Raw genomic sequence first — 25,860 nt, forward strand, 5'->3', positions numbered from 1 at the left:
GTGCATGGCAGCTGGATGCTGGAATACATCGGGTAAAAGTGAAAAAAAGAGTTATTCCACCTTTCTGATTCCTGATCCTCCACGGACGGGTTGGTCGTTGGATCGCCAACTTGAAGAGGGAGGATTTGCCATCGAACTTCTGGCCAGAGAAAAAACCCGTAATATGTAGCCGACATTTGGAAGAAGAATGTTTTCAAGATGACTTGGATAATAGCGCGTTGTGACAAACACCAGATACAGCACTGGGACTTGATCAACAGCCGATACCGCACCGTGACGTCACTAACCAGTAGGTGGCAGTAGTGTTCTTTGACAAACATGGATGCCTCCAGTAAAGCACATTCACATGGAAATTACTCTGAATTAAAAACACTGATCATTTATTGAACAGGATGGAATCATTTCAGATTTAAAGAACTTTCAGAAGTTTGAATTCTGAATATGAGCGACTTTTCCTTTAAGCCAGTGTTTGCCATAATGTATTATTTCATATCTTTGTTCAAATTGAGAATATGTTTGATACTTTTAGATGGAATCCATAAACGAAAACATGTGAAAAAGGATGTTTGTGGACTAGGATTTATAGATGTGTGTGTATATTTTATTTATAAGTTGAGTGAAGACTGAGAGGAACAGGAAGACGCAAAAAAGAAAATTAAAACCAATGAGATCAAAATGGTTCCACTCGGCTAAAACTTTCTTTTGCTTTCAAATTTCTTGATTAATCTGATGATAAACCACAAAAGACCAGTTTTTTTCTGGCAGATGCGCTTATAAAGAGTTTAGTGCGTCAGTGAGTTTAAAACACCTCCTGTATCGATCACAAGACTTTCTTGAAACGATACATGCACCGACAGGGTTTAGTATTAGAGCACACAGCGCTGAAGCATCAGTGCTGCTGGTAGCCATCACTAGTGTCTCCCCACAGCATAATGCTGCCATTTACATCCCTCACTGTAGGGGTGGAAGTGGCAGCACACAGAGCAGCTGCATCCAGACAGAGCTCCAGTTACACACAGATACCAGCAGGTTATTCTGGCGTCAGAGTTAAGGTTGCTGAATCCATATGCAGGATGGAAAATTTATTTATTTTTGTGTAACTTTAATTTGTATCGTCCTGCTTTTATAAAAGCCTCTGAGCCGACCAACTCCCAACTCTGTTCTACTAAACTGGTTAAAGCTACGGGTCCCCAACAGGTTCAAATCCAGCCGCACTCATGGCGCAAATGTATTTTAATGGCAGACACAGTTTAATGGTTCTCACTGGTGTTTGACGTAAATCCCAGGCATCTGACAACAATCTAGACCATGAAAAAAAGCTACAAGCCGCCTCAGACCCGGTATGCTAGGTGTTCAGTTAGCTTGATGAGTCATGAGTCAGCAGTTTTCCTCCTGCTTCAGCTCGTCTGAAGGAAAATCCACTCTGTTTAAACTAGGGCTGAACAAATTAATCGGATTAATCGATTATTGAAATAATCAACTAATTTAGTAATCAATCATGGAGTACAGAGACTGTAAAACAGCCTTAAACTGACAGAATAGCTCACTAAAAGCAGTAATTATAGCAAGATTGTAAAAAATATATATATATAAAAAAAACATTTTTCATCTGTCAGTATGCTTTATGGTTTAATTTAAAAAAAAAAGTCTTCTTTAAGTTACCTTTGACTATCCGATTATTAATCGAAAAATAAAATAGATTATTCGATTTGCATAATCGTTAGTTGCAGCCGAAATTAAAACCATTTAACTAAATAAAGCTCTGAGGTTTAGAACATGAGGTTTCCTGACCATAGAGCCTCCCCTGAACGCACCACTAGCTGTTAAATCCAAAGGACACGGTTTAGTTTAAAGTAATTTATATCCAAGAGTAGATTTGAACATGTAGAAATGTAGGCAGCTGATCGGGACTTCGGCTTCACTTTCTATCAATCTGCACTGAAAACAAAATCACTTTTTAACTCTTCATCACATTAGTAGACAAAAATAGTTTACTTCATTCATCATTCAGCTTGTTTTATATCACTGTGACTCTGGCGCCCCCTGCTGGAGGCTTATCTTAGTCCAGACCCTTGATTTCCGTGCCTTAGAGGAGATTAGGTTCTCCTCCTCCTCCCTGAGTAGTGATAATCCAGCCTGAATGAGTCCTCTGGCCTTCAGATGAGTCAGCCCAGCTAAAACGGAAACCATCCCAGAAAAATGGACGTATCCGGATGAAAGGGCAGCTTTCCTTCTCCTGGATCCTCACCGGAGCGTCGGGATGCCAATTAAGTCACTGTTATCTTTTATTTGCATGTAAACAAGCCTGCTTCGTCCCCCCCAGGCTGATTCATGGCTCCTTTCTGAACTTTTAGTGTGCTGACATAAATCCCTCCTACTGGAAACTTTTGGTCCCAGAAAGCCTCTCGGTGGAAACGAGTCTCTCTTTTGGTCACGTGTCGGTCCGCCTGTCCACGCCGGACCGCCATCCGTCAGTCAGAGCCGCGCCGTCCGCTCCTCCTCTACCTGACGTCGAAGAAGTAAAGGTTGGCACATAAACACAGCAGCATGATGGTGGCCAGCATGTAGTAGATCAGCTTCCTGAATTTGGGCTCCAGGTCGCCCTGTCGGTACCAGAAGATCTGCAGGGGAAGAAATGGGAAAAAATTGACTTGGAAATATGTTTTCTACATAATTAAACTTTGCCTTTCAGGTTGAAGCTTCTGGCTTTTTGTTGCATTCTGAACATTTGAAATCTATTTATACTGAAACAGCGTTTTTATATTTAAAAACAAAACAAACATCGTGTCAAACATCTGGCTAAGCGGCTGGAAAATCGGAATAATCGAGCTGCGGATGGACGGCATGAATCCATACAAGTTGAGGGATGAGTTACCAGAACGATGGTAGAGCCACACGCCAGCAGGATGCACACTGCGAAGAAGATGTTGAGCGGCTGCGGAGTCAACGAGGGGAACACAAACGAGCCGATCACCGTTACCTAGGAAACAGGCAGATAAACGTTAAGGCCAAAGCTGAAAGGTCTCATTCTGATCACAGGGAAGTTTTAAAGCTTTTAGAGACCAGATTTCAGCAGGAAGCTGTTTTTATCATTTCTAAAAGTTGGTTTTAAATTCATTTATTAAATTCCTGCAGTAAAGATTTATTTCATTTTAGCACAAAGTATCTTGGAGATAAAAGTCAAAACCCAGCAGATTAAATCAAAGCAGATTTTTTTTATTTGGAGCCTCTGCGCACGTTAGATGCAGCAGGGCGCTCTGGCTTTAGTGAAGCACGGCAGTGGCTCCGTCATGGAAATCTGGGAGAAAATGTCCAGTCGTCTGGGGGGGAAACTGAAGCTTGGACTCACCAGAACAACCACAGACGTAAAGCCTCCTACGACCATGTTGACGATCCGATCCTGCAACAGAACTCAGCTGGTAAACTCTGACATGTTTGCATCTAAACACAGAAATCTTCCTCTCTGACCAACATCCCTCCTGCGTCCTCGTACCCGAGCAGACGTCTCTCCAAACAGAGGTCTGTTATCCAGGCCGCTGGTGCCGTACGTCCTGGTGGAGAACTCGTCCATGGCGGCGGCGGCGGACTCTCGACCGTCACCAAGCGATCCCGTCTCAGCAGCGCCGCCTCCTGGAGATGTTGGGCCACCTGTGGGTGCTCATTTCCAGCCGTCTTCTGCTGCAGAGCGCCGGCGGACGCATCAATGTGAACGAACAGGTGGAGACATGATGGAGGCTGGACAGGTAGGAGGCTTTCTGCACCTGAGGCGGATCAGACCGCAGAGTTAGAGAGAAACAAAGATCACAGTCCGCTACCAGGTACCAGATCTAAAACCGGTTAAGAATCTTGAACCTTTTTCAGTTTGAAACTAAATATCTTGGAGTTGGATTTAATTTCTGTAGAGAATAATATTTACATAAACCTGGAAAAAAAACCGGATGGATGGAAATAAGTAAATAAATGTTGGGATAAAGAACTCAGACACTGGTTCATATACTGGTTCCCAGAGGTTTCCGTAGGAGGGAGGAATGTGTTCAAACCTCTGTAGCTGTACCATCGCTGAGCGCCGATAGGAGGCAGGAAGCGTGCTAGCGTGATGTGAAAATGGTCTTTAGAACCGAGCTCGGTGCGGTTAACTGATCCAAGCTCAGACTGAACTCAGCACGGGTCGGTTTCAGATTGGATAGTGGAAATGGGTCAAAGAGAGACGAAAACATTGGTCAGCTGATGTTATTGGTGGTTTTCTTTGTATCGGCTGATACGGCACGCCTTCACTGATTCATTAACGCATTCAGTACAGCGTTAAGATTCTGCTCTGTCCGTTTGCCATCCATTGTTAACGTTTGATTTGATTTATTTTAGTTTAAAATCCAAGACTTTAGTATTTTTTCTGTAAATGTTAATCATCTATAATGGAGGAAGAGAAAATGGGCCTAAAGAAATGATCTAGAAAAGAATGATTAGAATGATGTCAAAATAATCTGTAATGACCTTAAATGATCTTTACTAGTAGATCTGGAGGAAATAATCTACAGGATTCATTGTTTTTCAAACCAAACTCCACCTTTTAACTGCAGGAGATGAAAAAAAATGTTGATGCATGTTTAAATTTAGAAACTACAAAACTTAAAAGCTTTGACTCATCGTTTACCTCTTATCCACTAAAACACAAGACTTCTTTGACTTTCCTTTGAATAATGAAGTGAATCAGCTAAAAGGAAATGTTACAGAACATTTCCACGATCCAAGTTCTTCTGGTTCTGTTTTGTTTTTAGCTAAATTTGGGTCGCGTTACATTAAAATTGATGAGCAGACAGATTTTGTGACATGAAGGATTGTGGTTTCCCTCAGTGGCAAAGGTTTGCAAGAGAAAAACAGATTTAACCCAACTTCCTTCTGCTTTGCTTCCTGTTAATGTCAGCAGTGAGAAAGCAGAGCAGAAAACTTTCCTCTCACTGACGAACTTTCTAGATTTGCATCCGCTGCTTTCCAGGGGTGCGAATACTTCTGCAGGCTCTGAATATGCAAACCTGTGGTGTCGTCTGATGAAACGTGGAGGACTGAAGGAAGTAGTTCCTGTTTCTGCTGTGGGTTTGGTGAACTTTGAACATGAAAATGGTTCAGCTTCATTTCTGCAGGCTGAGGTGAGATGTTGCATGGAAACATTTGAGGATGTGTGAAACACAGCGACGCTTAAAGACCGGATAGATTTAGATAAACTGCCAAACTGAGCAGCTAATTTTAGCACATTTGTCACCCTCTTTCATTTCTACAGCATTAAGAGATAAAAAAACAAACAACAGCTTCTTAATTTAACCTTTTTATAAGTCGATTTCACCCAGAATCAGATCAGGAAGCAGCAACAGAAACCCCTCTCCTCTTTACAGCTGAAATCTCAGCAAACAAAAATAAAAAAAATAAAATTAAACCGTTTCCCAAACACATTTCATCCTTTTTGAGGCTGGAAAACATTTTTCATTGTTAAACTACAATAAAATGTCGGTTTCTTCCTTTTGCATTTTACCTTTAAAGCCGTGAAAACAGGCAGCAGGTTTGATCAGATAAAATTATATATTATAAATATACATTTAGTTATATTATGTTGTTCTTTCTTCATAACAGCACAATTATAAACACAGGAAAAACTTAATCTACAATGAATAATTCTCTCTCCTTTAAATTAGCTGTAATTAGGTTATTCTTCCATCAGAATTTAAACATTAGATGGAAAACTGCTGTTAATATATAATACAGAAATATTTCATTAATAAGTAGTTGTTTGACTGAGTCAATCAGATATCAAAGTTTATATTTTAAATTATTTTTTAGACCAGATGCATGCTTTTCTTTTTGATAAAGCGAAAGTGGTGCAGAACCTGCTGACATTCAGTTCTTTCAGCGCACCTGGAGCCGCCGGTGAAATTTAGACTAAACAAGCAAAAGCACACGTGGTGTTTTTGCTCTCAGAGTGAAAAGAATAAAAAGCACACAGAGAAGGGGGGGGAATGTTAGAAAAGTCGTGCAGCTGTGTTCACTTCCTCCTGTTCTGGCTGAGAAGGCAGGAGAAACATAAAAAAACCAGCCTTAACAGAGCTTTATCAGCAGAAAAAAAAAACAGACTTGGTGAGAACAAGAGACTCATTATAAACCTGGCCTAAAGCTACATTCCTGCGCCGCCTTGTGATTCACTAGGCTCCTTAAACTGAGCCCACACTTCAGAAAAATCAGCCATCATGTTAGTTTCACACCAGGAGAAACAGTTGGACGGAAATCCAGAGATCTGAGGAAAATGGAAAGATCTGGAACATTTATCGACTAAATCAGGCTCTACCCTACGTTTAAAAATTGACACCAGTGGGATTTAAAAGGGGTTAATTCAATTTAACCAAAAAGGTTGCCCTAAAAATCTATCAGAAGAATAAACATTTTATAAGGGATTTTTTTTAAACTATTATCTGAAAAAAAAAAAGGTTTATCCAAAACTTTATTTACCTTTAAATCTAGAGGTGATTTAATTAAAAAAAAAAAAGAAAAATACGCCACTAGCTACTCTGTCATATGAACTGATGTCAAAACTGACTGGTGATTCAGAAAAAAACTAACAGTTCCAACTAATGAAAATAGCCCAGAGCATAATACTGCCATCACCATGTTTGATAGCACACAAAATCATTTATAAGCAGCTTTAAATTTGACATTATTTCAAATCTTTTCATATATTAAAAAAAATAATCTGATCTGGAAAATTAATTTTAGATCAAATTTTTGTGACTTTAAAAATGTAATTTCATTTAGTTTCTGCCTATTAATCTGAGAAAATAAAGCAACCTAACTGGATATTAAGGTTATTGGGCTATATATATATATATATAAATAAATCATATATAATTGTATTTAAATCAGTAATATGAAGCGTTAAGCATCAAAACAATAAGTGGAAGTTAGAAGGGAAATATCGGACTTCCAGTTCAGTGAACATTTTAACTGCTAGCTTGATTCAAACGCAGCTTATCTGTTTAAATAAACCTTTGATTGTTTGTTTTAAAGCTCATGAACCCACATCTGTCCCGCAGTGACCGACTTTGCCTTAAACTGACGTCGAAAACATGATTTCCTGACGTTAAAACAACTAAATATAAACTATAGTGGAGTGGTAAAGTATTCTTCATATTTATCAGTTTCTGGCTAAATCCCATCAGGCTAACTAAGCTAAGCTAATGGAACCGACGCTCCAAAATAAAACTAAAAAAACCGAAACAATAAGTTAAAGAAAAGAAGCAAATAAGCCGCAAACCGTTTGGATTCGGTCGGTTTTCACTCACCTCACAGTTCCCGAGTGGATCCGACTGGAAACAGCCTGATAGAAGGTCAGATTTAAAGGGAATAAGCTCCACTTTTCAAGCTCCTTAAAGGTGACACCATTTTCTGTTGAGCCGACCGAGAGACGTTCAGGGACGTACGCAGGATCGGGAAATCTCACTTCACTGACATACAACTCAGAAGTAAAACAATCTAGCGTTACATTTTTTTTTACTTTGTTCTTCTTCTTCTTCTTATGGGATTTTATGGCGGTTGGCAGACTTGTGAATTGTGCATTACCGCCACCAACTGATATGGAGTAAAGCAAGAAAACAGGAAACGATTCACCCCCCCAAAAAAAAAAAAAAAAAAAAAAAAAAAAAAAAAAAAAACCTGTGTAACTTAAACCAACATAATACTAAATCACATTTGCCCATATAATTTTAATTTACTCTAGGTCATCTTAACTCTGCCAGTTTCTGATGGTCCCATCGGTCCTCCCATCATACTTCCAACCATCTCCCAGTTCAAATCTTTAATGTCCAGATATTTTTCTGCAGCCTTCACTATTATTTTGATTTTTTCCGTTTTTTTTGTTGTCTGTGCAGTACAATTAATAACTTCTACCATGAAAAGAACAAAATTTGTCTTTTTAACAATAAGTGAGTCTTCATCAATTTTTAGAGATTTCTCTAGAGGTTTGGAATTTGCTGTGTGTTGAACTGTAGGTTTGGGTTTTTCTGACTGAGATGGGATCCTTTTTGCAGCTTCAGCGTAGGTTATTCCGAGCTCAAATTTCATTTTTTTAATTTCCTCAGACCTTTTGCTTGCTTCACAGCCGCGATAGGCAGCAGTATGTTCTCCACCACAATTACAGCATTTTATTTTAGCTTCTTTTCCACATTTTCCGTACTCATGTTCTCCTGCACACCTTCCACACCTCTGTTTCCCTTTACAAACTGCTGCAATGTGACCGAATTTTTGGCATTTGAAACATCTCAATGGTGGAGGATTGTAGATTTTGACATTATAGCTTATGTAACCGATGAATACTTTGCTTGGTAATTGCTCTTCTTCGAATTTAATTAGCACAGATAAACTGTCAGATCTTTCTCCGTTTCTTGTTGTTTTTAACCGTTTTACTTCTTTTACTTTTGCACCTCTTATGTTTTCCAGAATCTCTTTTTCAGAAATTTTTAGAGGAACTCCTCCAATGACTCCCCTGCTGAACTTTTTGTTCTCCATTAAGCTGCACTGAACTCTTATCCCGTCAATTTTGTTGATCCGTATTGCTTTGCCTTGCTGGGCGCTGTCTCTGCAGATAATTAGCAGGTCTCCACTGTACAGAATTCTGGCACCTCTGACTTCTCCGACAAGTTTATTGATGGTTTTTGTTAAGTGAACCGGATTCCAATTTGTAAAAGAGTCTGCCTGATTAACGACTTTGAATATGACTTTGAATTCATTTTGTTGTGCTGTGGAATGTATGGAATGATCATCACTGGATTGTTCTGAACTAGATTCCCCTTGAACTGATCTCTGTTTTTTCCGCTTTTTCTCCTTTTTTGATGTTGCTATCTTCCAACCTTCATTGTCACTATTTCCCTCTTCCATCCCACAAGAATCGCTTCCTGTTTCCTCACTACTCACGGCCCAAGACATTTCTCCATAAGCAGCTTCAAAACACGCGCCATGCACCAAACGACCATCCACATGCAATCTTTCCGGCCTTCCACCTCCGACGTTTCTTCTTCGTGGGAAATTTTAGTGCCTTTTTACTTTGTTCACTTATTTTTAATATTATTATTATTAAAAATCTAATTTTATGATGTTTTTAATTAATAAAATGTAAGTAATAATAATAAAACTTTACTTTTGTCAGAAAGTTTTTTATTCAGTGATGTCATCTGGTGGGATCAGCTCAGGGGCGGATTTCAGAAATTTCGGGCCCTAGGCAAAGACAGGTAGGGGGCCCTCTGTATGGAGAAAACAACACATAAAACAGACCCATTTTACAGATAGATAAATTTTAATAGAATAGACATACATTGTTATGTGTATATATATATATATATATATATGTATTTTCAAGTGATTTTTTTTTTTTTTTCCCACGGGCAGTCGCTACTAGCCGGAAATATACTTCAATCCCTGTATTTGCTCTGATTTGTTCTGATGCCATTTTAACAAAATGATTTTTATCAAAAACAGAATTAATAAACACAAATAAGGAATAGTTGTATTAAATATACATGGAAATAGAGTTTTATGGGGCCTCGTGGAACCTGGGGCCCTAGGCAGCTGCCTAGTATTGCCTAATGGTAAATCCCCCCCTGGGTCAGCTGTCTTATTCAAAGATAAATTAGAAAAAAAAATTCTGATCTGGGTGATTAGGACAATTTCTACATCAAGGGAGAAATCTCCAGATGTGAGAGGCGATGGAGTTAACACATAATCTGCCCTCATGCTGTTCCCATCACATGAGAAAAATGTGACGGGCCCAGAGATTAACTCCAGCAGAAAATACAATCTTTAGTTCTATAAAGAGTCACAAGACAAGTTAACGGGCATTAAATGTATCTTATGGAAAACAATACTTGTGTTTTACAAAACATTTCAAATGATAGAAAATGAAATGGTTGTTCTTACCCTGCGGTAAAACATTAATGATGGAAGACCTTATAAAATCCCCATCAAATAAAGTAAAAAATCTAACTTAAGAAGGATAACTGATCGTTTCAGTTGGTCTGCATCTGATGAGTTTGGTACGCGAGTTCAAGCCTTATCACCACTCCTGACATGCAGCTCACAAACGCATCACTGAACAGAATTTTTTTATATATCTTTAGGCAGCTCAGTTGCAGCAGAAAGAGTGAACCTTTGGGATTTTTATTTTTTTTGTGTGTGTTCTTTGTTGTTTTGCCAGAAACCTCCACCAGATGGCGATGAAAGAATCATAAATACCCTCCAAAATACAGCCTTCCATTCTGCAATCAGATTGTTATTACATGGATTTCACAATGAATTTGAATTTATTTATTTTTTTTAAGAAGTGTGTAACATAAAGCAAAGTAAGGCTGCGCCTCAAGATTATTTGATTACTCAAAGAAAAATATAAATTATTTTTTCGATTGACCTTAAAGTAGAGACTTTTGATAAATTATGAGCCAAGAGGCCATATGTTATCATAGACATTTGTTTAGTCGTGTTTATAGTTTTCATTTCTAATAATAATAGTAATAGTTAATTTTTTTTTTTTTTTGTAATAGTTGTTTTTCTATGGTTGTTATGGAGCATTGAGCCACCAGATGGCGGCATTACTCGAACACTTCCTGGTTGGAGCGTAGAAGAAGAGCGGTTGAACTGGGCGGACTGCATCCAGTCAGTAATGATGGACCGCAGCAGAACCAGCTGTAGTTTGGGGCTAAACGGTTCGGCTGAAGGATGAGTTCGTTCGCAGGGCGGATGCGGGAATATCCCACCGTGTCTCTGGACCGGTTCGACCGGGAGAACCTGCACGCGCAGGCGTATTTCCTCTCGCATTGCCACAAAGGTGATTTAACAGGTTATTTAAGCTTTCCTCGCTCTGCAGTGACAGCTCTGTGACGTCAGGTGTTTTCTTTCATCAGACCACATGAAGGGACTGAAGGGGCCCCTGCTGAAGAGGAAACTACAGTTCAGGTGAGCGGCTCTGGTCAGGGGCGCAGACACGAATTTTGGGGCCCCATAAAACACATTGATATCGGGACCCCCCCCCCCCCCCCAGCCCATATAAAATGCGAGCTTTAAAACTGCTATAAAGATGCACTAAAGATTATCATTTATATTGTTAATTGTTTTACATTTTTATTGTTAAATTATCATAATGTGAAAAAGTTTAATTTACAGATTAGGTTTCAGTATAACTTTATTAAAGGAAAGGTTATTTTTATGCTGGCCCTGAGAATAAATGTTTTATTCATGTATATTTAATGACAAAACATGTATTCTTGGTTTGGCTGCTTCAGGCTGATCATGAGAATGATCAAGTTTTATAGATGTCTTTTAATGGTATAAAATGTTATTATATAATATAATATTTAATGTATTTATGGTATAATATGATATTCTAATGGTTTAGAAATCTATTCATGTATTCATGCTTTGTTTGACTGTTTACGGCTGAAAACCGAGGGAGAATATGAAGATTGTTTATTTTACTGCTGGATTTTCTTTTTAAATTTGAAAAATATTTTTCTTTTGGGCCCCCCTTCAGTCAAGGGCTCTTAGAATCTGCTTAACCTGAGACACACTTAATATTATAAGTGTTCTGATTGCAGATTTTTAACAAAAACATAATTATTGTGCACAAATAAGGAATAGTTGCATTAACCATACATTCAAACAGAGTTTTATGGGGCCCCCAGGAACTTGAGGCCCTTGGCAGCTGCCTAGTATTACCTAATGGTAAATCCGCCTCTGCTTATCAATAGATTAATAAGGATCTGGTATACTGTCATTTATAGTAAAATTTTGAGGGACTTGAAGAGGATGCTTGTGTAGCTGAATAGGAAATATTCAAGAAAAGTAAAAAAAGTAATAATCATTACCGGGTAATTTAGTAATCAATTAATCATTAGCTGGATGTAGAGACTCCAAAACATCCATTTAGCTGAGAGAGTGACCCACTTAGAGCAGGAATTATACCAAAAAAAATAAATATAAACATTTTGGATTTAAGATAAAAAGATCTTTTTTGTCTGTCAATAACTCCTCAAGTGGAAACATTTTAGTTTAACCTGGTTTATGTTAATAAAAAATCTTCTTTAAGGAACCTTTGGCTATCCGGTTATTAATCAATGAATCTGCAGAGTAATCGACAGATTATTTTGCATAATAATCGTTAGTTGCAGCCCGAGTTCCCAGTATTTGTATTTATTCAATACATTGATGTGTTCAAAAAATGACCAATGAGATGAATCTTTTAAAGTGTAGAATGCCGAAAAGTATAACGTGTTGAATTTAATGTTAAAATTAACATACGTAATAAAAACAATCCTAATATTTTTATTTAAACAAATTAAGAAATTGGAAAAAAAAAACCACATTTATAAAGTATAGCTTTTTTTAAAAGAGCTTCAGTATTTTGGGAACTTGTTTTTAATGTCTGTTAGTGTGCAGCAGACCTGCAGTCTTTAAGGTGGCCCCTTTAGATGTGGGCGAGTCCCTGAAAGTCTCCCGGTCCACTTTCACTCCACAGTCTATACTCCTGCTGATGTTAAAGAGTCTGCTCCACTGTGCTCAGCTCTGCAGAAGTTAGTTTAGCTTCCAGAGGCGAAGAAACGTCACGACAAAAAGCCGGATGAGTTACCTGCAGCACTTTATTACTTTTATGTTAATCCGGACTCCCTTGCCGTTCAGTTGCAGGTTTCCCTTGACTGCTTACATCCCATTTTTTTTTTTTACATTCTTTGATCAGATATTGATCTGCCGCCCAGCATAATGTAAAAAAATCTGGTGCCCCATAAAGGAGAATAAACACAGGACAGTGCAATGTTAATCCCAAAGCCGCACATATGGCCACCCTGTTATCAGACTCTCTGGAGTTATGGTCATATTGCCTTATTTCCTTAATTATTTCCCAAAACATTTTTTTTTTTTTGCATTTTATTATACTAGAATTATTAACTGAAGACGTACATTTAAAAAGTCATGATTTTGTCCTGTTGGAATGAAAATAAACAATGAAACAGCAAACTATTACAACCAAAAAGGTCATGAAAGAGAAAAAAGAAAAAAATGTAATGGTTTCATTTTTTTTCTGCTGCAGTCGAACTGTCAGACTTTACTGCTCCTTCGTGACCAAAGAGCTGCTGCTAAACAATCCAAAGTACGCTTTCTGGGAGGAATATATCGTAAGTCTGTCTTCTTCTGCTCTCTGCAGCATCTTATCACCTCAGATCCAAACCAACCAGAAAAGATGCTTCCTTTGTTCTTAAACCATCTGTCACAGGTTCCCCTGGAGCTGGAAAGCCCAACTCAGATTTCCCTGGTGGATGAAGCGTCTGGAGAGGTCGGTGTCTGCGGTCGCAGCTTTAATCAGAGCCTTTCAGTGTTTCTGACTGCCGTTCATCTTTATGTTTGTTGGTCAGAAAGAAGAGATCGTGGTGACGCTGCTTCCTGCGGGCCACTGTCCTGGATCGGTCATGTGAGTCAGGCCCTCCTCAAACTCTCCTCAGTGTTTTATTTGAACTCGTTTTCCTGCTAATGCAGATTTGCATTAATGCTAATATTTGCTGAAGGTCTGAATTCTGTTGCTGCTAAAATTTAAAGTTCTCAGAACTTGGTCGCCGGACGGGACCTGAAATCCAATTTCCTCATTTAAAAACAGTGTTTCCTTTGATCAAACAATAGAAATATGAAGTCCTTTTGGCTGCTTGTCAATTAGAGCCTAAAGACTCGTTTAGACCTAATTCTTTATGTTGGGTTAATGAGCTTTTCTCTGGCTTAAAGGAAAAGTTCGGTCAGCAGGAATAATCAATGGATCATTATTTAAACCTAAAACTAATACGTTCCGGTGATTTAATGAATGTAGCGTTAATAATTTTTGCCCAAATATAGTAACCCCTCCCTCCTGCCATCTTCCAGCAGTGACGTCACGGTGCGATAAGCCTAGCGCCATTCTCCCCGCTTTCCAAGCTAAATCAATGGGAACTACTAGACACATCTGCAATCAACAACAATTATTGAAGATTTCCAGAGGACTTCACCATTGAAATTCACCAGAGCTATAGTGAAACTGACAATGCCCACGTGCATGGCAGCTGGATGCTGGAATACATCGGGTAAAAGTGAAAAAAGAGTTATTCCACCTTTCTGATTCCTGATCCTCCACGGACGGGTTGGTCGTTGGATCGCCAACTTGAAGAGGGAGGATTTGCCATCGAACTTCTGGCCAGAGAAAAAACCCGTAATATGTAGCCAACATTTGGAAGAAGAATGTTTTCAAGATGACTTGGATAATAGCGCGTTGTGACAAACACCAGATACAGCACTGGGACTTGATCAACAGCCGATACCGCACCGCAATTTTGAATATAACTGGACTTTTCCTTTAAATGATAAAAGTAATTGATAGAGTATATATAAATGATAGAGTCACTGTCTTGGCGGTGGACAGTGACTCTATTATTACAGATCTACAACACATCTGGATCTACTGAGTGTTGTTTCTTTCATGTAACTTTGGGGTGTTTAGCTGTCAAAGTTTTACCGTATTGTTGTTGTTCTCAGGTTCCTCTTTGAAGGTCGTCATGGAAACGTGTTGTACACCGGGGATTTCCGGTTGGCTGTTGGAGACGTGTCCAGGATGGAGCATCTGCACTCTGGCAGCAGGTGGAGTCAGAAAGTGTTTCTTATCTGTCCTGGTTTTGTCCGTCCTGGCGGGTTCCATCCGTCCTGACGGGTTCCGTCTATCCTCATGCTTCTGTCCGTCCTCATGCTTCTGTCCGTCCTAGCGGGTTCTGTCCGTCCTCATGCTTCTGTCCGTCCTAGCGGGTTCTGTCCGTCCTCATGCTTCTGTCCGTCCTAGCGGGTTCTGTCCATCTTGACGTATTCTGTCCGTCCTGGCGGGTTCTGTCCGCCCTGACACCCGTTTCTGTTTCCTGCAGGGTCAAAGACATTCAGAGTATTTATCTAGACTCCACTTTCTACGACCCGCGCTTCTACCAGATCCCCAGTAGGGTGAGTCTTGTTCTCTTTATCTATCGTCCCTCTGATGCTCCACATTCTAACTTTTATTTTTGGCCGCTCTGTTTTTAGGAGATCTGCTTGAAAGGAATCTCAGAGCTCATTGGGAACTGGATCAGCCAGAGTTCCTACCATGTGGTTTGGCTCAACTGTAAAGCTGCCTATGGATACGAATACCTGTTTACCAACCTGGGAGATGAGTTTGGCACACAGGTGTTTGATTGATTTCCTCATCCATCTGATCTAATAAATTCCTCTTCCATCCAGAAACTACAGCCCCCTACAGTCTGATTTTCAGCTCCATGTTTAAAAGCTTTAAACTGAAACAAATCTACAATCTTTGGATTTAGTCAGAAGGAGCAGAAATCTGTAACCTTGCCCTAAACCTGGATTGTTACTAGGTCTGAGTTTTCAGTCTCACAGCAAATCCATCTTGAAAGACTCCCGCTAATACGTGTAACAACCAGCGAGTCGGACCAATGACATCCCAGCAGTGTTTTTGGGGCGACAGGTAGGAATGGCGGCAGTCAGAACGGCCTTGCCGGGGCATTAAAGCATCGCTACGCTGGAGGACTCACCTGATGATACAGCAATTGACTCTTAGCTAAAATAGCTTCAATTTCTCCTTTAAAGAGGAGCAAAGACGAGCAGTTTGTGCATTTGCAGATGGGGAAGATGTTTGTGCTTTTCTCCCAGTGTTTGAAAAAAGTTTAATTTATGATCTAACAACACTAGTTTTGAAAACACTACAACGATTGGCTGAAAGCGTATTATGGAAGGCGGGTACTAGGGCTGTGCAAAATATGCATCGCAATTCTAATTTTTCTAAATTTTGCATTGAGTCTTGATGGCAGGAATTGATTCTTAATGAAAAAAAAGGAATAAATAAATGGTTGGCACCAATCAGCCAAAAAGTTTAATACAACTTCCAGTCCAGTAGATGTCGCTGTGAATGTGTTGACGCCCGCGGGATGCTAAGACGAGTCATTCATAAACAAAACATGGAGACTGAGAAAATTCGCCCAACTCAATCGCATTTCAAGTCATGTTTGGATTTATTTTGGCTTCAAAAACAATGAAGGTAAAAATGAAATTGATATGATGCACGTAATAGGGCTTGGGATCCGCGTTGCATTGTGGGACGTGGCGGCCATGTTGAGGGCTACGCGAATGTAAACATAGCTCTGATACAACGTTGTTGTTGAACAAAGAGACGTAGAAGTAGAGAGAAAAAAGATGTTAAAATCCCGAAAAGGATCTGGAATTTACCGGGACACATTAAATAGAGAAGCCAGGGACCGGTATGTTGACAAAATCAGCATTATTAATCATTTGGATCCATATAAAGTTCCAAACAATGAGTGGAGCACCGATTGGTGAGCGCCTATACTTCAAAACAGTTCCCAAGCTGCAAGTCCTTGGAGTCTCATATCCAGTTCATGAATGGATGGGTTCAGGAGCTGCAGATCATAAAGCCAGCAAACAGTGGGAACACAGTAATCCGTACGAAGGTAAGCTGTGATCAGACGGGCTCTGGAACCTGCTAGTTTAGCAACTGCTAACCGCTAATGCTAACAACCACTCACGCATGTAATGTACTTTTAACTAGCTGCTATGTGTTTCAAAGGTGTAGTTAGTAACGTTAACTGCCAACCCTCCGGGTTTCTCACGTATTTGAGCCTTTTCCCGCTGCCGTTTTTATTATTTTCCCGTAAAAGATCCCAACTTTGAAGGAAAGAAACAAAGTAAGCTATAAAATAAAACCGTGCATCTTTAACTTACCAGAATGAAAATCTAGGAAACACACTCTCATTGACATCGGAATACTGTGGAAAGTTATGTTCGGTCATCGTACAGCCAGGATCAAGCTAGCCGACGACTCTTTATCTCCGACACTTGGTCTCCATGGTTACGCGTCCATTCAGGAAAGCGGTGGAAAGTTAACCCATTTTCTATGTTTCCATGGCGATCATGTGTTGCGCTGTTACAGCCCACAATACAGCAACGGTTTACCATGGTTGAAACCAAGTTAAGGTGAAATTAATCGAATTAAAACACGGCTGAGAGGGAGTACAGTACGCGGTAGTCATAGGCAGTAGTCTGAGTAGTGGTAAAGGAGGCCTTCAAGATGGCGGCCACGCAAAGTGCTTACGTCATGACGACCAAGCCCTATTAGCAAAAGGGGAAATGTCATATATTGGAGTGTTTCCATTTCATTGGTTTAAAGGACCACTGAGGCCATGTAAACGGCGCTGATTATCCTTATTTTGTTATTTAAAGTTTTATAAATCCTAAGCACTTTTTGTCAGTGTGTCCACTCCAGTAATAGTAATACTTTTTTCCGGTATTTGTTTCCATGGCAGCACCTCCAAAAGTCGTTTCAATAAGGCTGTATTTGTTTCTAACAGTGTTCAGTGAAAATGCGATGCTTCTCTATATTTCAAGTATTGTGACGCATCGAGATAGAATTGCATTGTGGCATGTGAATCGTGGTTCAAATCAAATCGTGACTTCTTTGGCAATACCCATATCTGTTTCTTCAAGTGCTTGTTGAGGGTTTTTGGTTTTAAGCGTACGCTTCCTCCTGCAGATCCATGTTAACAGCCCGGCCATGTTCAAGAAGATGCCAGAGATCCTGAGCTACGTGACCACCGACCGCAGGACCCAGATCCACGCCTGCCGGCACCCAAAGGTTCCATTCTACATCTTCATTTCATTTATTTAGGGGCATAAAAACCGTGCCGTTGTCATCTACAAAGGGTTACCAGGGCAGCCGCAATGCTGAACCTTTGTTTCCTGCTTTTTCCGTTAGAATCCGTAGAACAAAATGTTTGATTTGAAGGGAGCAGCCAGCCTGGCCACCAGAGTTTTCTAAATCAAACTTTTTTAATGAATGTATCTCTATACCCTCATAGGAGGCCTCCCTGCTTTGGCTCACTGTAATGCAGCCTGTTACCTAAAGTCATGGTGATTATTGTATTTTCACGACCATAAGGCGCACCGTACTAAAAGGCGCAGTCTCAGTTATGTTGCCATTACTGTATTTAACACACACATAAGGTGCACCGGACTATAGGGCGCGGGTTTTATATACCGGTACATGTCCTCTACTATGTTTAAATACCTCTACTGCGTATTTAAAAATAGAGCGGGAGCAAAACTGAGTGTGTTTGTGCTTTATTCATGTATTTATTACAAAGTATCATTCAAACCTGGGAGCTGGCAGAGAGAGAGACACATCGCAGATGATCAGAGCGCTGTGATCACTCCTCTGAAACAGTTTTTTGACGCATAAATAAACTTAAAATGCTGAAACCTGCCGACAGAATATGTTCGCTTTTATTATCCTGGTGCCTGCAGTTTAGAATATACCAGTTAGTTCTGACGCGCGGCTGAAGCATCTTTGCTGCTCTGGCTGCGCGGTGCAAAAGTGTTTCTGACGCGCGTTGGGAGGAGCTATCCTATCCTTTCTTTGCCTTGCAGCTATAGTTGCTGTGATCAGTGGTGATTAATAAAGTAGTTTTAATGTTTTTAAGTGAGAAAATCCACCTGAAAACTTAATTCAACAGCTGCCTATGTTCGAGAGCCTCCTCGCGGTTCACCGCGGCGGCTGGTAGGTGTTTTTCATCAAAACAATCCAAACTGCAGGCACCAGGATAATAAAAGTGAACATATTCTATCGGCAGCAAAACTTCAATTTTTCCATCTCGAGCAGCAGCGCGTTTGCGGCGCGTCACGCGTGTCAGATGCTTAAACGCTCCAGACGCGCTGCTTCAGCTGCTCAAAACGCGCTGCGGGACCTTTTGCTGCACCTTGACACGCGTCAACCATTGACTTTGCATGTAAACTCCTGCTGCGTCCGGTGTGAACGCAGCCTTACTTTGAGCGGCCGGTTCACACCGATGTCGAGCGGTTGAAGTTCCTTTGTCAGACCTCCCGCAATAACAGCGAGCACAGCGTTCATTCGTTTCACCATGTTTTTCACATCGGCTGTGAGATGGGCACGCATGGAGTCACAGATTAACAGAGATGGTGATGCGTGGAAAAAACCACCTGGTCTCCTTACATCCACCTCCCTCAGCCACGCTTTCATCATCTCCACAATGAGATGAGGAGTTCTGCATAAAGCACATACCTGTTCTTTTATACACAATCCACGGCCACACTTCCCCCTTTAACGTTCTCATGGTGGTCTCAACAACGTCAGCAGTAACAACACACATAGGGCGTGCCGCACATTTTGAGGGGAAAAAAAGACGTTTATATACACCTTATAGTCGTGAAAATACCGTAACTGCAATTCAGTGGCTGAAGACATTTAGTCAAAGCATCCTACATACAGAACCTCTCCATAATCAAGCAGATGCAAACATTAGGGCCATTAAATAGTAATAAAACTGATCTGAAAAAGTCTATTTTTGTTTAATAGTGCCTAACTCTACGTTTTGTTTTGTTATTTCTCCCATTTGTGTTAAATGGTCATTTCCTTAAAAAAATGCATGGATTAGTTTAGCCTAAATTATCTAAGTTTTATATAATGGACCAGCAGTCATGTAAAGACATTGGTCAGTGTTTGTAAATAAGTGTACAAACTTAAAACTAAATCTTTAAATAAAAAAAAAAAACACACAGAAAATGTGTCATGCTAAACTACGGAATAAGACTTTATTTCCCAAATAACCTTAAAACTTTGTCAGTAAATGTTTATCATAATGTGTCACAATAAATTGGATATAACTGTTAGAAATGGGAACAATTGGAATAGGAATGCTTTAATCATTAGTATAAGTACTTAGTTTATATTTCACTTATAACAGTTTTATAAAACATCAACTTTTAACCACAAACAACAGGATGGGACTCTTATCTTTTATTTCAAAGTCTATTTTTCTTTCGCCACTAATGACACAAACAAGTCTTGGTTTCGATTTCCAGTTTTTTTTTTTTCTAAATCAAATATAGTCGATGCTATTTTATTATACCTTATTTTAGGAATCTGGATTGAAGATCTGTGGTTTTACAGTTTCGCTCGTTGTGAAACAAATTATTACACAAAAAGGCAGGAAAAATTCATAATATTTATTTTTCACTTGATTTTTGGGCCAGAGATGAAGAAAAACTTATAATTTCTCTTATCAAGACTTTTATTCATTTGCCTTTCAGGGCTTCCGTATGTCTTGTGCTTTAACTGAATTTTTTGTTTCAAGGTTCATTTATATACAGCTTTAAGTCGCTGGAATAAAAAGCATTTAATGGTTGACTAAATTATGCCCAGCTCCAGATCATCACCCCTCCACCACCGTGCTGGGCTGTTGATATTAGGCGTTTGTTACCGTTCATTACAGCCCAGCATCTTAAATTAAGGCTAATTTCTCCACATGATGTGGCTCTTTCTGCAAATCTTAAACCCTGCTGTCTTCAAATGTTGGCTTTTATTTTTAATACCCTTGTCTGTTCTGGGAGAGAATCAAAGTAGCTCCAGTTTTCTTCTAAAATGTTTAACGTGTGCCGTGTCTTTGTGTAGGATGAGGAGTTTTTCCAGGGAAACAGGCTGCCTTGTGGCTGCATGGCGGCTGACGGGACGCCGCTCCGCATCATCAGCATCAAACCGTCCACCATGTGGTTCGGAGAGAGAACAAAGAAGACCAACGTCATCATAAAGTAAGAAAATACCTTTAGTTGAAGAGAAAATAATGACCTCCAGTTTGTCTAAGGGAAACTTTTCCTCCAGAACAGGGACCAGTTCGTACAGAGCCTGTTTCAGCTTCCACTCCTCCTACTCAGAGGTCAAACTTTTGCTTTATTTACACATTTTCTGTCTTATGATTAAAATATATCTGAAATGTTTCCAGTTAAATGATGTTAATAAAGTTATTTTCCCAAAACTGATTCTTCTTATCTTCAGATCAAAGACTTCCTGTCCTACCTGCAGCCCGTCAACATCTTTCCGAGCGTTGTCCCGATTGGACGCACGCTGACCGAGGTCACTCAGATGTGAGTCAGGTTTGATTTATTTTTTTATTTGAAAGTGTTCTTCATTGGTTTGATGGGATCAGTTTGAAAGGAACAGGTTTGTTTCTTGAGGTTTTTTGCTCCAGAAACATTTTCCATCCTTCCGTTCATCTCTTTGTCTCTCAGGTTTTTGCAGGTTTTATATTTAAATCCTTAATTGTATAAAAAAACACCTGCATTAAATCCATGATAATTATCATTTGTAAAAATCTGTATTAGTGCGACGGAGCATTAGGGCCAAGCTAGAGATTTTTTTATTTTTAACATGAGAATAAAGTCATAACATTATTAGAATAAAGTTGTATTTAATGACAAGAATCACTTTCTTCCCTAAAACGAGAAATGTCGAGCATCATGTGAAGTTATTCTTTGGCAACGTTTTCACAAATCAGGAAATATTAAGTCTTTCAGCATTAAATTATCACAAATTTGAAACGATGTTGCAAACGACTATGAGCTGGAAACTTTCTTTCTGAAATTGGCTGTGGTGTGAATGACTTCATTCTCGTAATTTTATGACTTTAGTCTCGTATTTTTTCAACTTTATTCTCTTAATGTTCTGATTTCATTCCTGTTGTATATGACTTTAGTCATGAATGTTACAACTTTATTCTTGTAATGTTACAATTTTATTCCAGTAGTGTTGTGAACTTATTTTCGTACATTTACGACTGTATTCTCATACATTTACAACTTTTATTTTCGTAATACATGACTTTAGTCTCATAATCTTACAATTTTATTCTTGTAATGTTACAATTTTATTCTCGGAATGTTCCGATTTTATTCTCGTAATATTACGATTTTATTCCAGAAATGTTACAAACCTATTCTCGTACATTTACGACTTTATTCTCGTACATTCACGACTTTATTCTCGTACATTTACGACTTTATCATGTAATGTTGCAACTTTATTCTCGTAATGTTGCGACTTTATTCTCGTAAATTTACAATTTTATTCTTGTAATGTTACAATCCTGTTATTGTAAATTTTCGTCTTTATTCTCGTAACGTTGTGACTTTATTCTCATAACGTTGCGACTTTACTCTCATAAGTTTACGTCTGTATTCTCATGAATTTACGACTTTATTCTCGTAATGTTGTCACTTTATTCTCGTAATATATGACTTTAGTCTCATAATGTTACAATTTTATTCTCGGAATGTTCCGATTTTATTCTCTTAATATTACGATTTTATTCCAGTAATGTTACAAACCTATTCTCGTACATTTACGACTTTATTCTCGTACATTTACAATTTTATTCTTGTAATGTTACGATCCTATTATTGTAAATTTTCGTCTTTATTCTCGTAACGTTGTGACTTTATTCTCGTAACGTAGTGACTTTATTCTCGTAACGTTGCGACTTTATTCTCGTAATGTTACAACTTTATAATTTTACAAGATTATTCTCATAATGTATGACTTTACTTTCGTTTAAAAAAATTATAATAATTATCTTGCCTGGTCGTATTACTCCATCGTAGTATTGGGTCCTAAAACATTTTTTTTAAATCTAGAGAAGCTTGAGGTTTTAAGGCAATATAAACAAATCTTAGAAGATAATGATTTCAGGGACGGGAGGAGGGCACACCTGCAGGATCCGTCTCTCTGCAGACTCCTTTGGTTAAATGTTAATAACAGAAACTGTTATTTATGTCTGTTCAGGTTGAGGCTGATGTGCAGGAACCAGCCTGATGGAGCAGCTCCTGTTTATAAGCCTCTGGGAGTCCTGAAACGGAGCCGAGTTCAGCCGCCGACTTACGGTATTAAACTCATCAGCACCGGCGTCCAAACCTGGTCTCTGGGAAACTAGTCCAGCCATTCCAATCATTTGATTTGTGTTCGGCTACAGTTGAGAAAATGAACCCAAAGACTCAATATTGAAAACAATTCTAGCATAATGATGAGTTTGTCCATGGGACATTCTACCAGAAGCTTTGTGGCTTATTTCTGGTAGTTTGCTTAGTCCCACTCTGACACAACAATGGCGTCATCCTTCATCGTCTCCCATTTAGTTCACTTTGGCAAGAAAGTTTTTAAAAATTGAAACATTTCTACTGAAGGTAAAGGTTTATGCTCAAATAAACATTTGGGTAAATTTGTCTAACCCGGTTTTTCTTTTGTTTACTGTGAAGTTTGGCTTAACTTTTTGTGGTTTTACTATCATCATATTTCAGAAGTTTTTTAAAGTATCTTCAATCAGAGGCCTCTCTAGATCCGGTGCAAGACAGACAGTTGCAGAAGAGCCTTCCTGCCTACAGCTATCAGCACCTATAAAACCTGATTGAAGAAAAAACATACGACTTACTGCAACATTTAATTTCTCTTTGGGATTAATTAAGTATTTTTTAATTGAATTTAATTATATTAGTCTTAAAAGTCTTAATTTAATGAGCCTCATGCTGTAGGAACCATATATGTTGATGCTGTGCCTCTGTCTTAGTTGCTATACCTGGTGCCACTGGTTTCTCACGGTAGGCCTTTGATTAAGTTTTTCTTGAACATTTCCTCTCATGAGGAGCAGGGTGAAGATCCTAAATGGTTTTTATTTTATTGCACCTCAGCCTCACATCCACAGATAAATGGATCATTGCTCTGGAAACCAAACTGAGGAGAGGAAGACGTTTAGCTGCTGTTCCTTTCATCCGTTTCGTCTGTTTGTTGGTTTGATATTCACAGCGTTCATGTTTCTGTTCAGATTCTGGCAGCGATGATGACCTGTTTGAAGGTTTGGATCTGGCTCCAGTCAGGAAGAAGATGAGCCTAAACCAGGAACCACAAACTGGTACTTTCTTCTCTTTTATCTTTGTTTTTTTCCCCTTATTTAATTTTACGTCAAATATATATATATATTTTATTTACTCTGTTTTTAAAAAAATTATTTGAGCTTTCAAAAATACTTATAGTAGAGATGAAAGGAAGTGTCCTCCTGGCCTGATATTTGGGGTCAGGGGGACAATTCATGACACTTCATGAAGCAAAAAGAAGCTTCAAATAAAAATCAAATAAAAAAATGTATAGAAGCAATCATTTGTGTATGTTCGATGGTAAACTTCTATAAATGTGCAGCTGTTTACTTTTTTATTTTTTGGAGTTCTTGAAAACATGACTTTTTTTTTCACAATTATTGAGCTTCTGGCTAAATTGGATATAATTAGGAGTTTCTTACGACAGGAAGTTGTTGAAGGGAGACGATTCATGGCTTTAAGTGTTTTCAGCTTTTTTCTGACTCAATATGCTCTAAAAAGTGCGGCCGGCATTTATTCTGCCTTCCTGATGCAGCACTGTTGTAGAACCACCTTTTTAGGCGTTGGTTCCTCACTTGTTCTGGGTTTTCCTCAAGCTCTGTCTAACTGGTCTTAGAGCAGCTGCAATCGTCAGGTTTTATGGTCTTTCTCTAGAATTCAGTTGGACTGTAGTCTGGACTTTGACTAGGCCGTTCCAACAGATGAATCTGCTTTAAGCTGAACCATCCATAGTGGCTCTCGCTCTGCTGCTGGAAGGAAACCGTGTTGTTTAGGATTATTCAGGAGTGTCTTAAAGTTCTGCTTTTGTCTTTCTAGACTTAGAAGCAGCAGCTGAGAGAACAGCGCCCCCTGTGGCCATGTCTTTACCTCTCATGGTCTCAGACACGACGTCTGCCGCACAGAACTACTTTGACTGCACCGAGTCCAACGGCGAAGATGATGACGAGGAGGAAGAGGAGAAGGGAAAAGGAGACCAGAGGAAGGCAGAAGGAGGCAAAGACGCCCCAAAGTGGGAGGATTTCTTCACGGCGGAGCAGCTGAGCGACAGCCAGAACAGCCAATCACATTCCTGCTGCTCTGCCGCGGCCACCTCCCCCTCCAGAGGGACCGGGTCGCAGACTGCCGACCTGTTCAGCGACGAGGACCAGACGCCGGAGAACCTGGAAACCTTCAGCCTGACCCTGTCCACCTCTCTGTCCAATCATTCCTCGCAGAACCTGGACGACACCCTGATCCTCCTCCCACAGACCCCGAATACCAAGACGGACGCTGTCCAATCAGAACCCGAGGATCTGCCCATGTCTCAGGCGTCGTCTGACTTTGACATCCCCTCCACGCCTGAGTCGAAGGCGCCGCGGCCCGACGACCTGCGAGCGCTGTACATGAAGCTGGCGTCAGGAGAGGAGTTGGTCATCAGAGGAGGAAGTGGGATCAGGAATGAAGACGATTAGATCTGGATCCGATCTTTCTATCAGAGGTCTGATTATATTTTACTGCTCTTACATGTTAACTCAGGTTAAGTGTGTTTTAATTTAATCGTTTCTGTTCAGTGTAAGAACTTCTCTGGGGTTCTGTTCCCCTCAGATGTTTTCTTTCTCATCTCCTCTCTAACCTCCAGACCTCAGACTCTTTCAGTTGCACTTTAACCTCATTCCCGTCCTTCCTGGGCGCCCCTAGCTGTTCACTGAACACGCCTACATTCCGCTCAGCTGCCATTCTGTGGTTTCCTCCGCCGGTTTTATCGTCAAAGTGGATCAACTGGTTAAATTGTTCACCTCAGCTTTTTTGTTTTTTACCTCTATGTCACAAACACACACTAACAGCAATTTTTCCCTTTTTCCTCTTTTTCTTTTATATTCAGACGACCTGTTTTTTATTTTATATTTCCTTCAAAAGATGTTTGAGAATAAAACCAAGAGAAGGATAAAAGTGCAAAGTACCCACTGTACTTTGTTGTATTAAGAAGCAAAATGGGCTCATTTTTATGAGGGTGCAGAATTAAGCTTCCACTAGGGGGTGACAGAGAGCTGAAAGAGACGAGCATACCTGGAGAAAATAGATGAA

General features: G+C 39.6%; 2 protein-coding genes across 3 annotated transcripts; one reads left to right on the plus strand and one right to left on the minus strand.

Annotated features, from left to right (window-relative positions):
• Window positions 1–2,389: 2,389 nt before the first annotated feature.
• tmem243b (transmembrane protein 243, mitochondrial b) lies at window positions 2,390–7,474 on the minus strand. Its single transcript, XM_038267172.1, has 5 exons — window positions 7,323–7,474; window positions 3,494–3,761; window positions 3,350–3,400; window positions 2,876–2,980; window positions 2,390–2,621 (listed from the first exon to the last, which is right to left on the minus strand). Exons 2-5 carry the CDS (start codon window positions 3,569–3,571, stop codon window positions 2,502–2,504), a joined length of 354 nt encoding a protein of 117 aa, XP_038123100.1. The 5' UTR covers window positions 3,572–3,761; window positions 7,323–7,474; the 3' UTR covers window positions 2,390–2,501.
• A 3,158-nt stretch (window positions 7,475–10,632) lies between these two features.
• On the plus strand, window positions 10,633–25,613 carry dclre1c (DNA cross-link repair 1C, PSO2 homolog (S. cerevisiae)). Of its 2 annotated transcripts, XM_038267162.1 has the most exons (15): window positions 10,633–10,852; window positions 10,929–10,980; window positions 13,109–13,193; window positions 13,292–13,351; window positions 13,431–13,486; window positions 14,572–14,673; window positions 14,949–15,021; window positions 15,100–15,240; window positions 17,618–17,719; window positions 20,552–20,688; window positions 20,759–20,813; window positions 20,933–21,021; window positions 22,715–22,812; window positions 23,748–23,834; window positions 24,613–25,613. In XM_038267162.1, exons 1-15 carry the CDS (start codon window positions 10,744–10,746, stop codon window positions 25,245–25,247), a joined length of 1,881 nt encoding a protein of 626 aa, XP_038123090.1. In that variant the 5' UTR covers window positions 10,633–10,743; the 3' UTR covers window positions 25,248–25,613. The 2 variants fall into 2 exon arrangements, with proteins under 2 accessions (XP_038123090.1, XP_038123091.1); XM_038267163.1 differs by lacking the exon at window positions 13,109–13,193 and having other exon boundaries at window positions 10,771–10,852; window positions 13,223–13,351.
• Window positions 25,614–25,860: the final 247 nt, after the last annotated feature.

Source organism: Cyprinodon tularosa, unplaced genomic scaffold, assembly GCF_016077235.1.
Source record: "Cyprinodon tularosa strain WSP-4 unplaced genomic scaffold, ASM1607723v1 ctg663, whole genome shotgun sequence".
In the NCBI taxonomy this organism is placed as follows: domain Eukaryota; kingdom Metazoa; phylum Chordata; class Actinopteri; order Cyprinodontiformes; family Cyprinodontidae; genus Cyprinodon; species Cyprinodon tularosa.

Coding starts and splice junctions, on each gene's coding strand:
- tmem243b (XM_038267172.1), bottom strand. CDS start 3,571: ATGGACGAGTTCTCCACCAGGACGTACGGCACCAGCGGCCTGGATAAC. Junction 3,401..3,493: donor TTGGAGAGACGTCTGCTCGG/GTACGAGGACGC, acceptor GTTCTGTTGCAG/GATCGGATCGTCAACATGGT. Junction 2,622..2,875: donor GTGGCTCTACCATCGTTCTG/GTAACTCATCCC, acceptor CTTCCCCTGCAG/ATCTTCTGGTACCGACAGGG.
- dclre1c (XM_038267162.1), top strand. CDS start 10,744: ATGAGTTCGTTCGCAGGGCGGATGCGGGAATATCCCACCGTGTCTCTG. Junction 13,194..13,291: donor CTTTCTGGGAGGAATATATC/GTAAGTCTGTCT, acceptor CATCTGTCACAG/GTTCCCCTGGAGCTGGAAAG. Junction 14,674..14,948: donor CATCTGCACTCTGGCAGCAG/GTGGAGTCAGAA, acceptor TGTTTCCTGCAG/GGTCAAAGACATTCAGAGTA.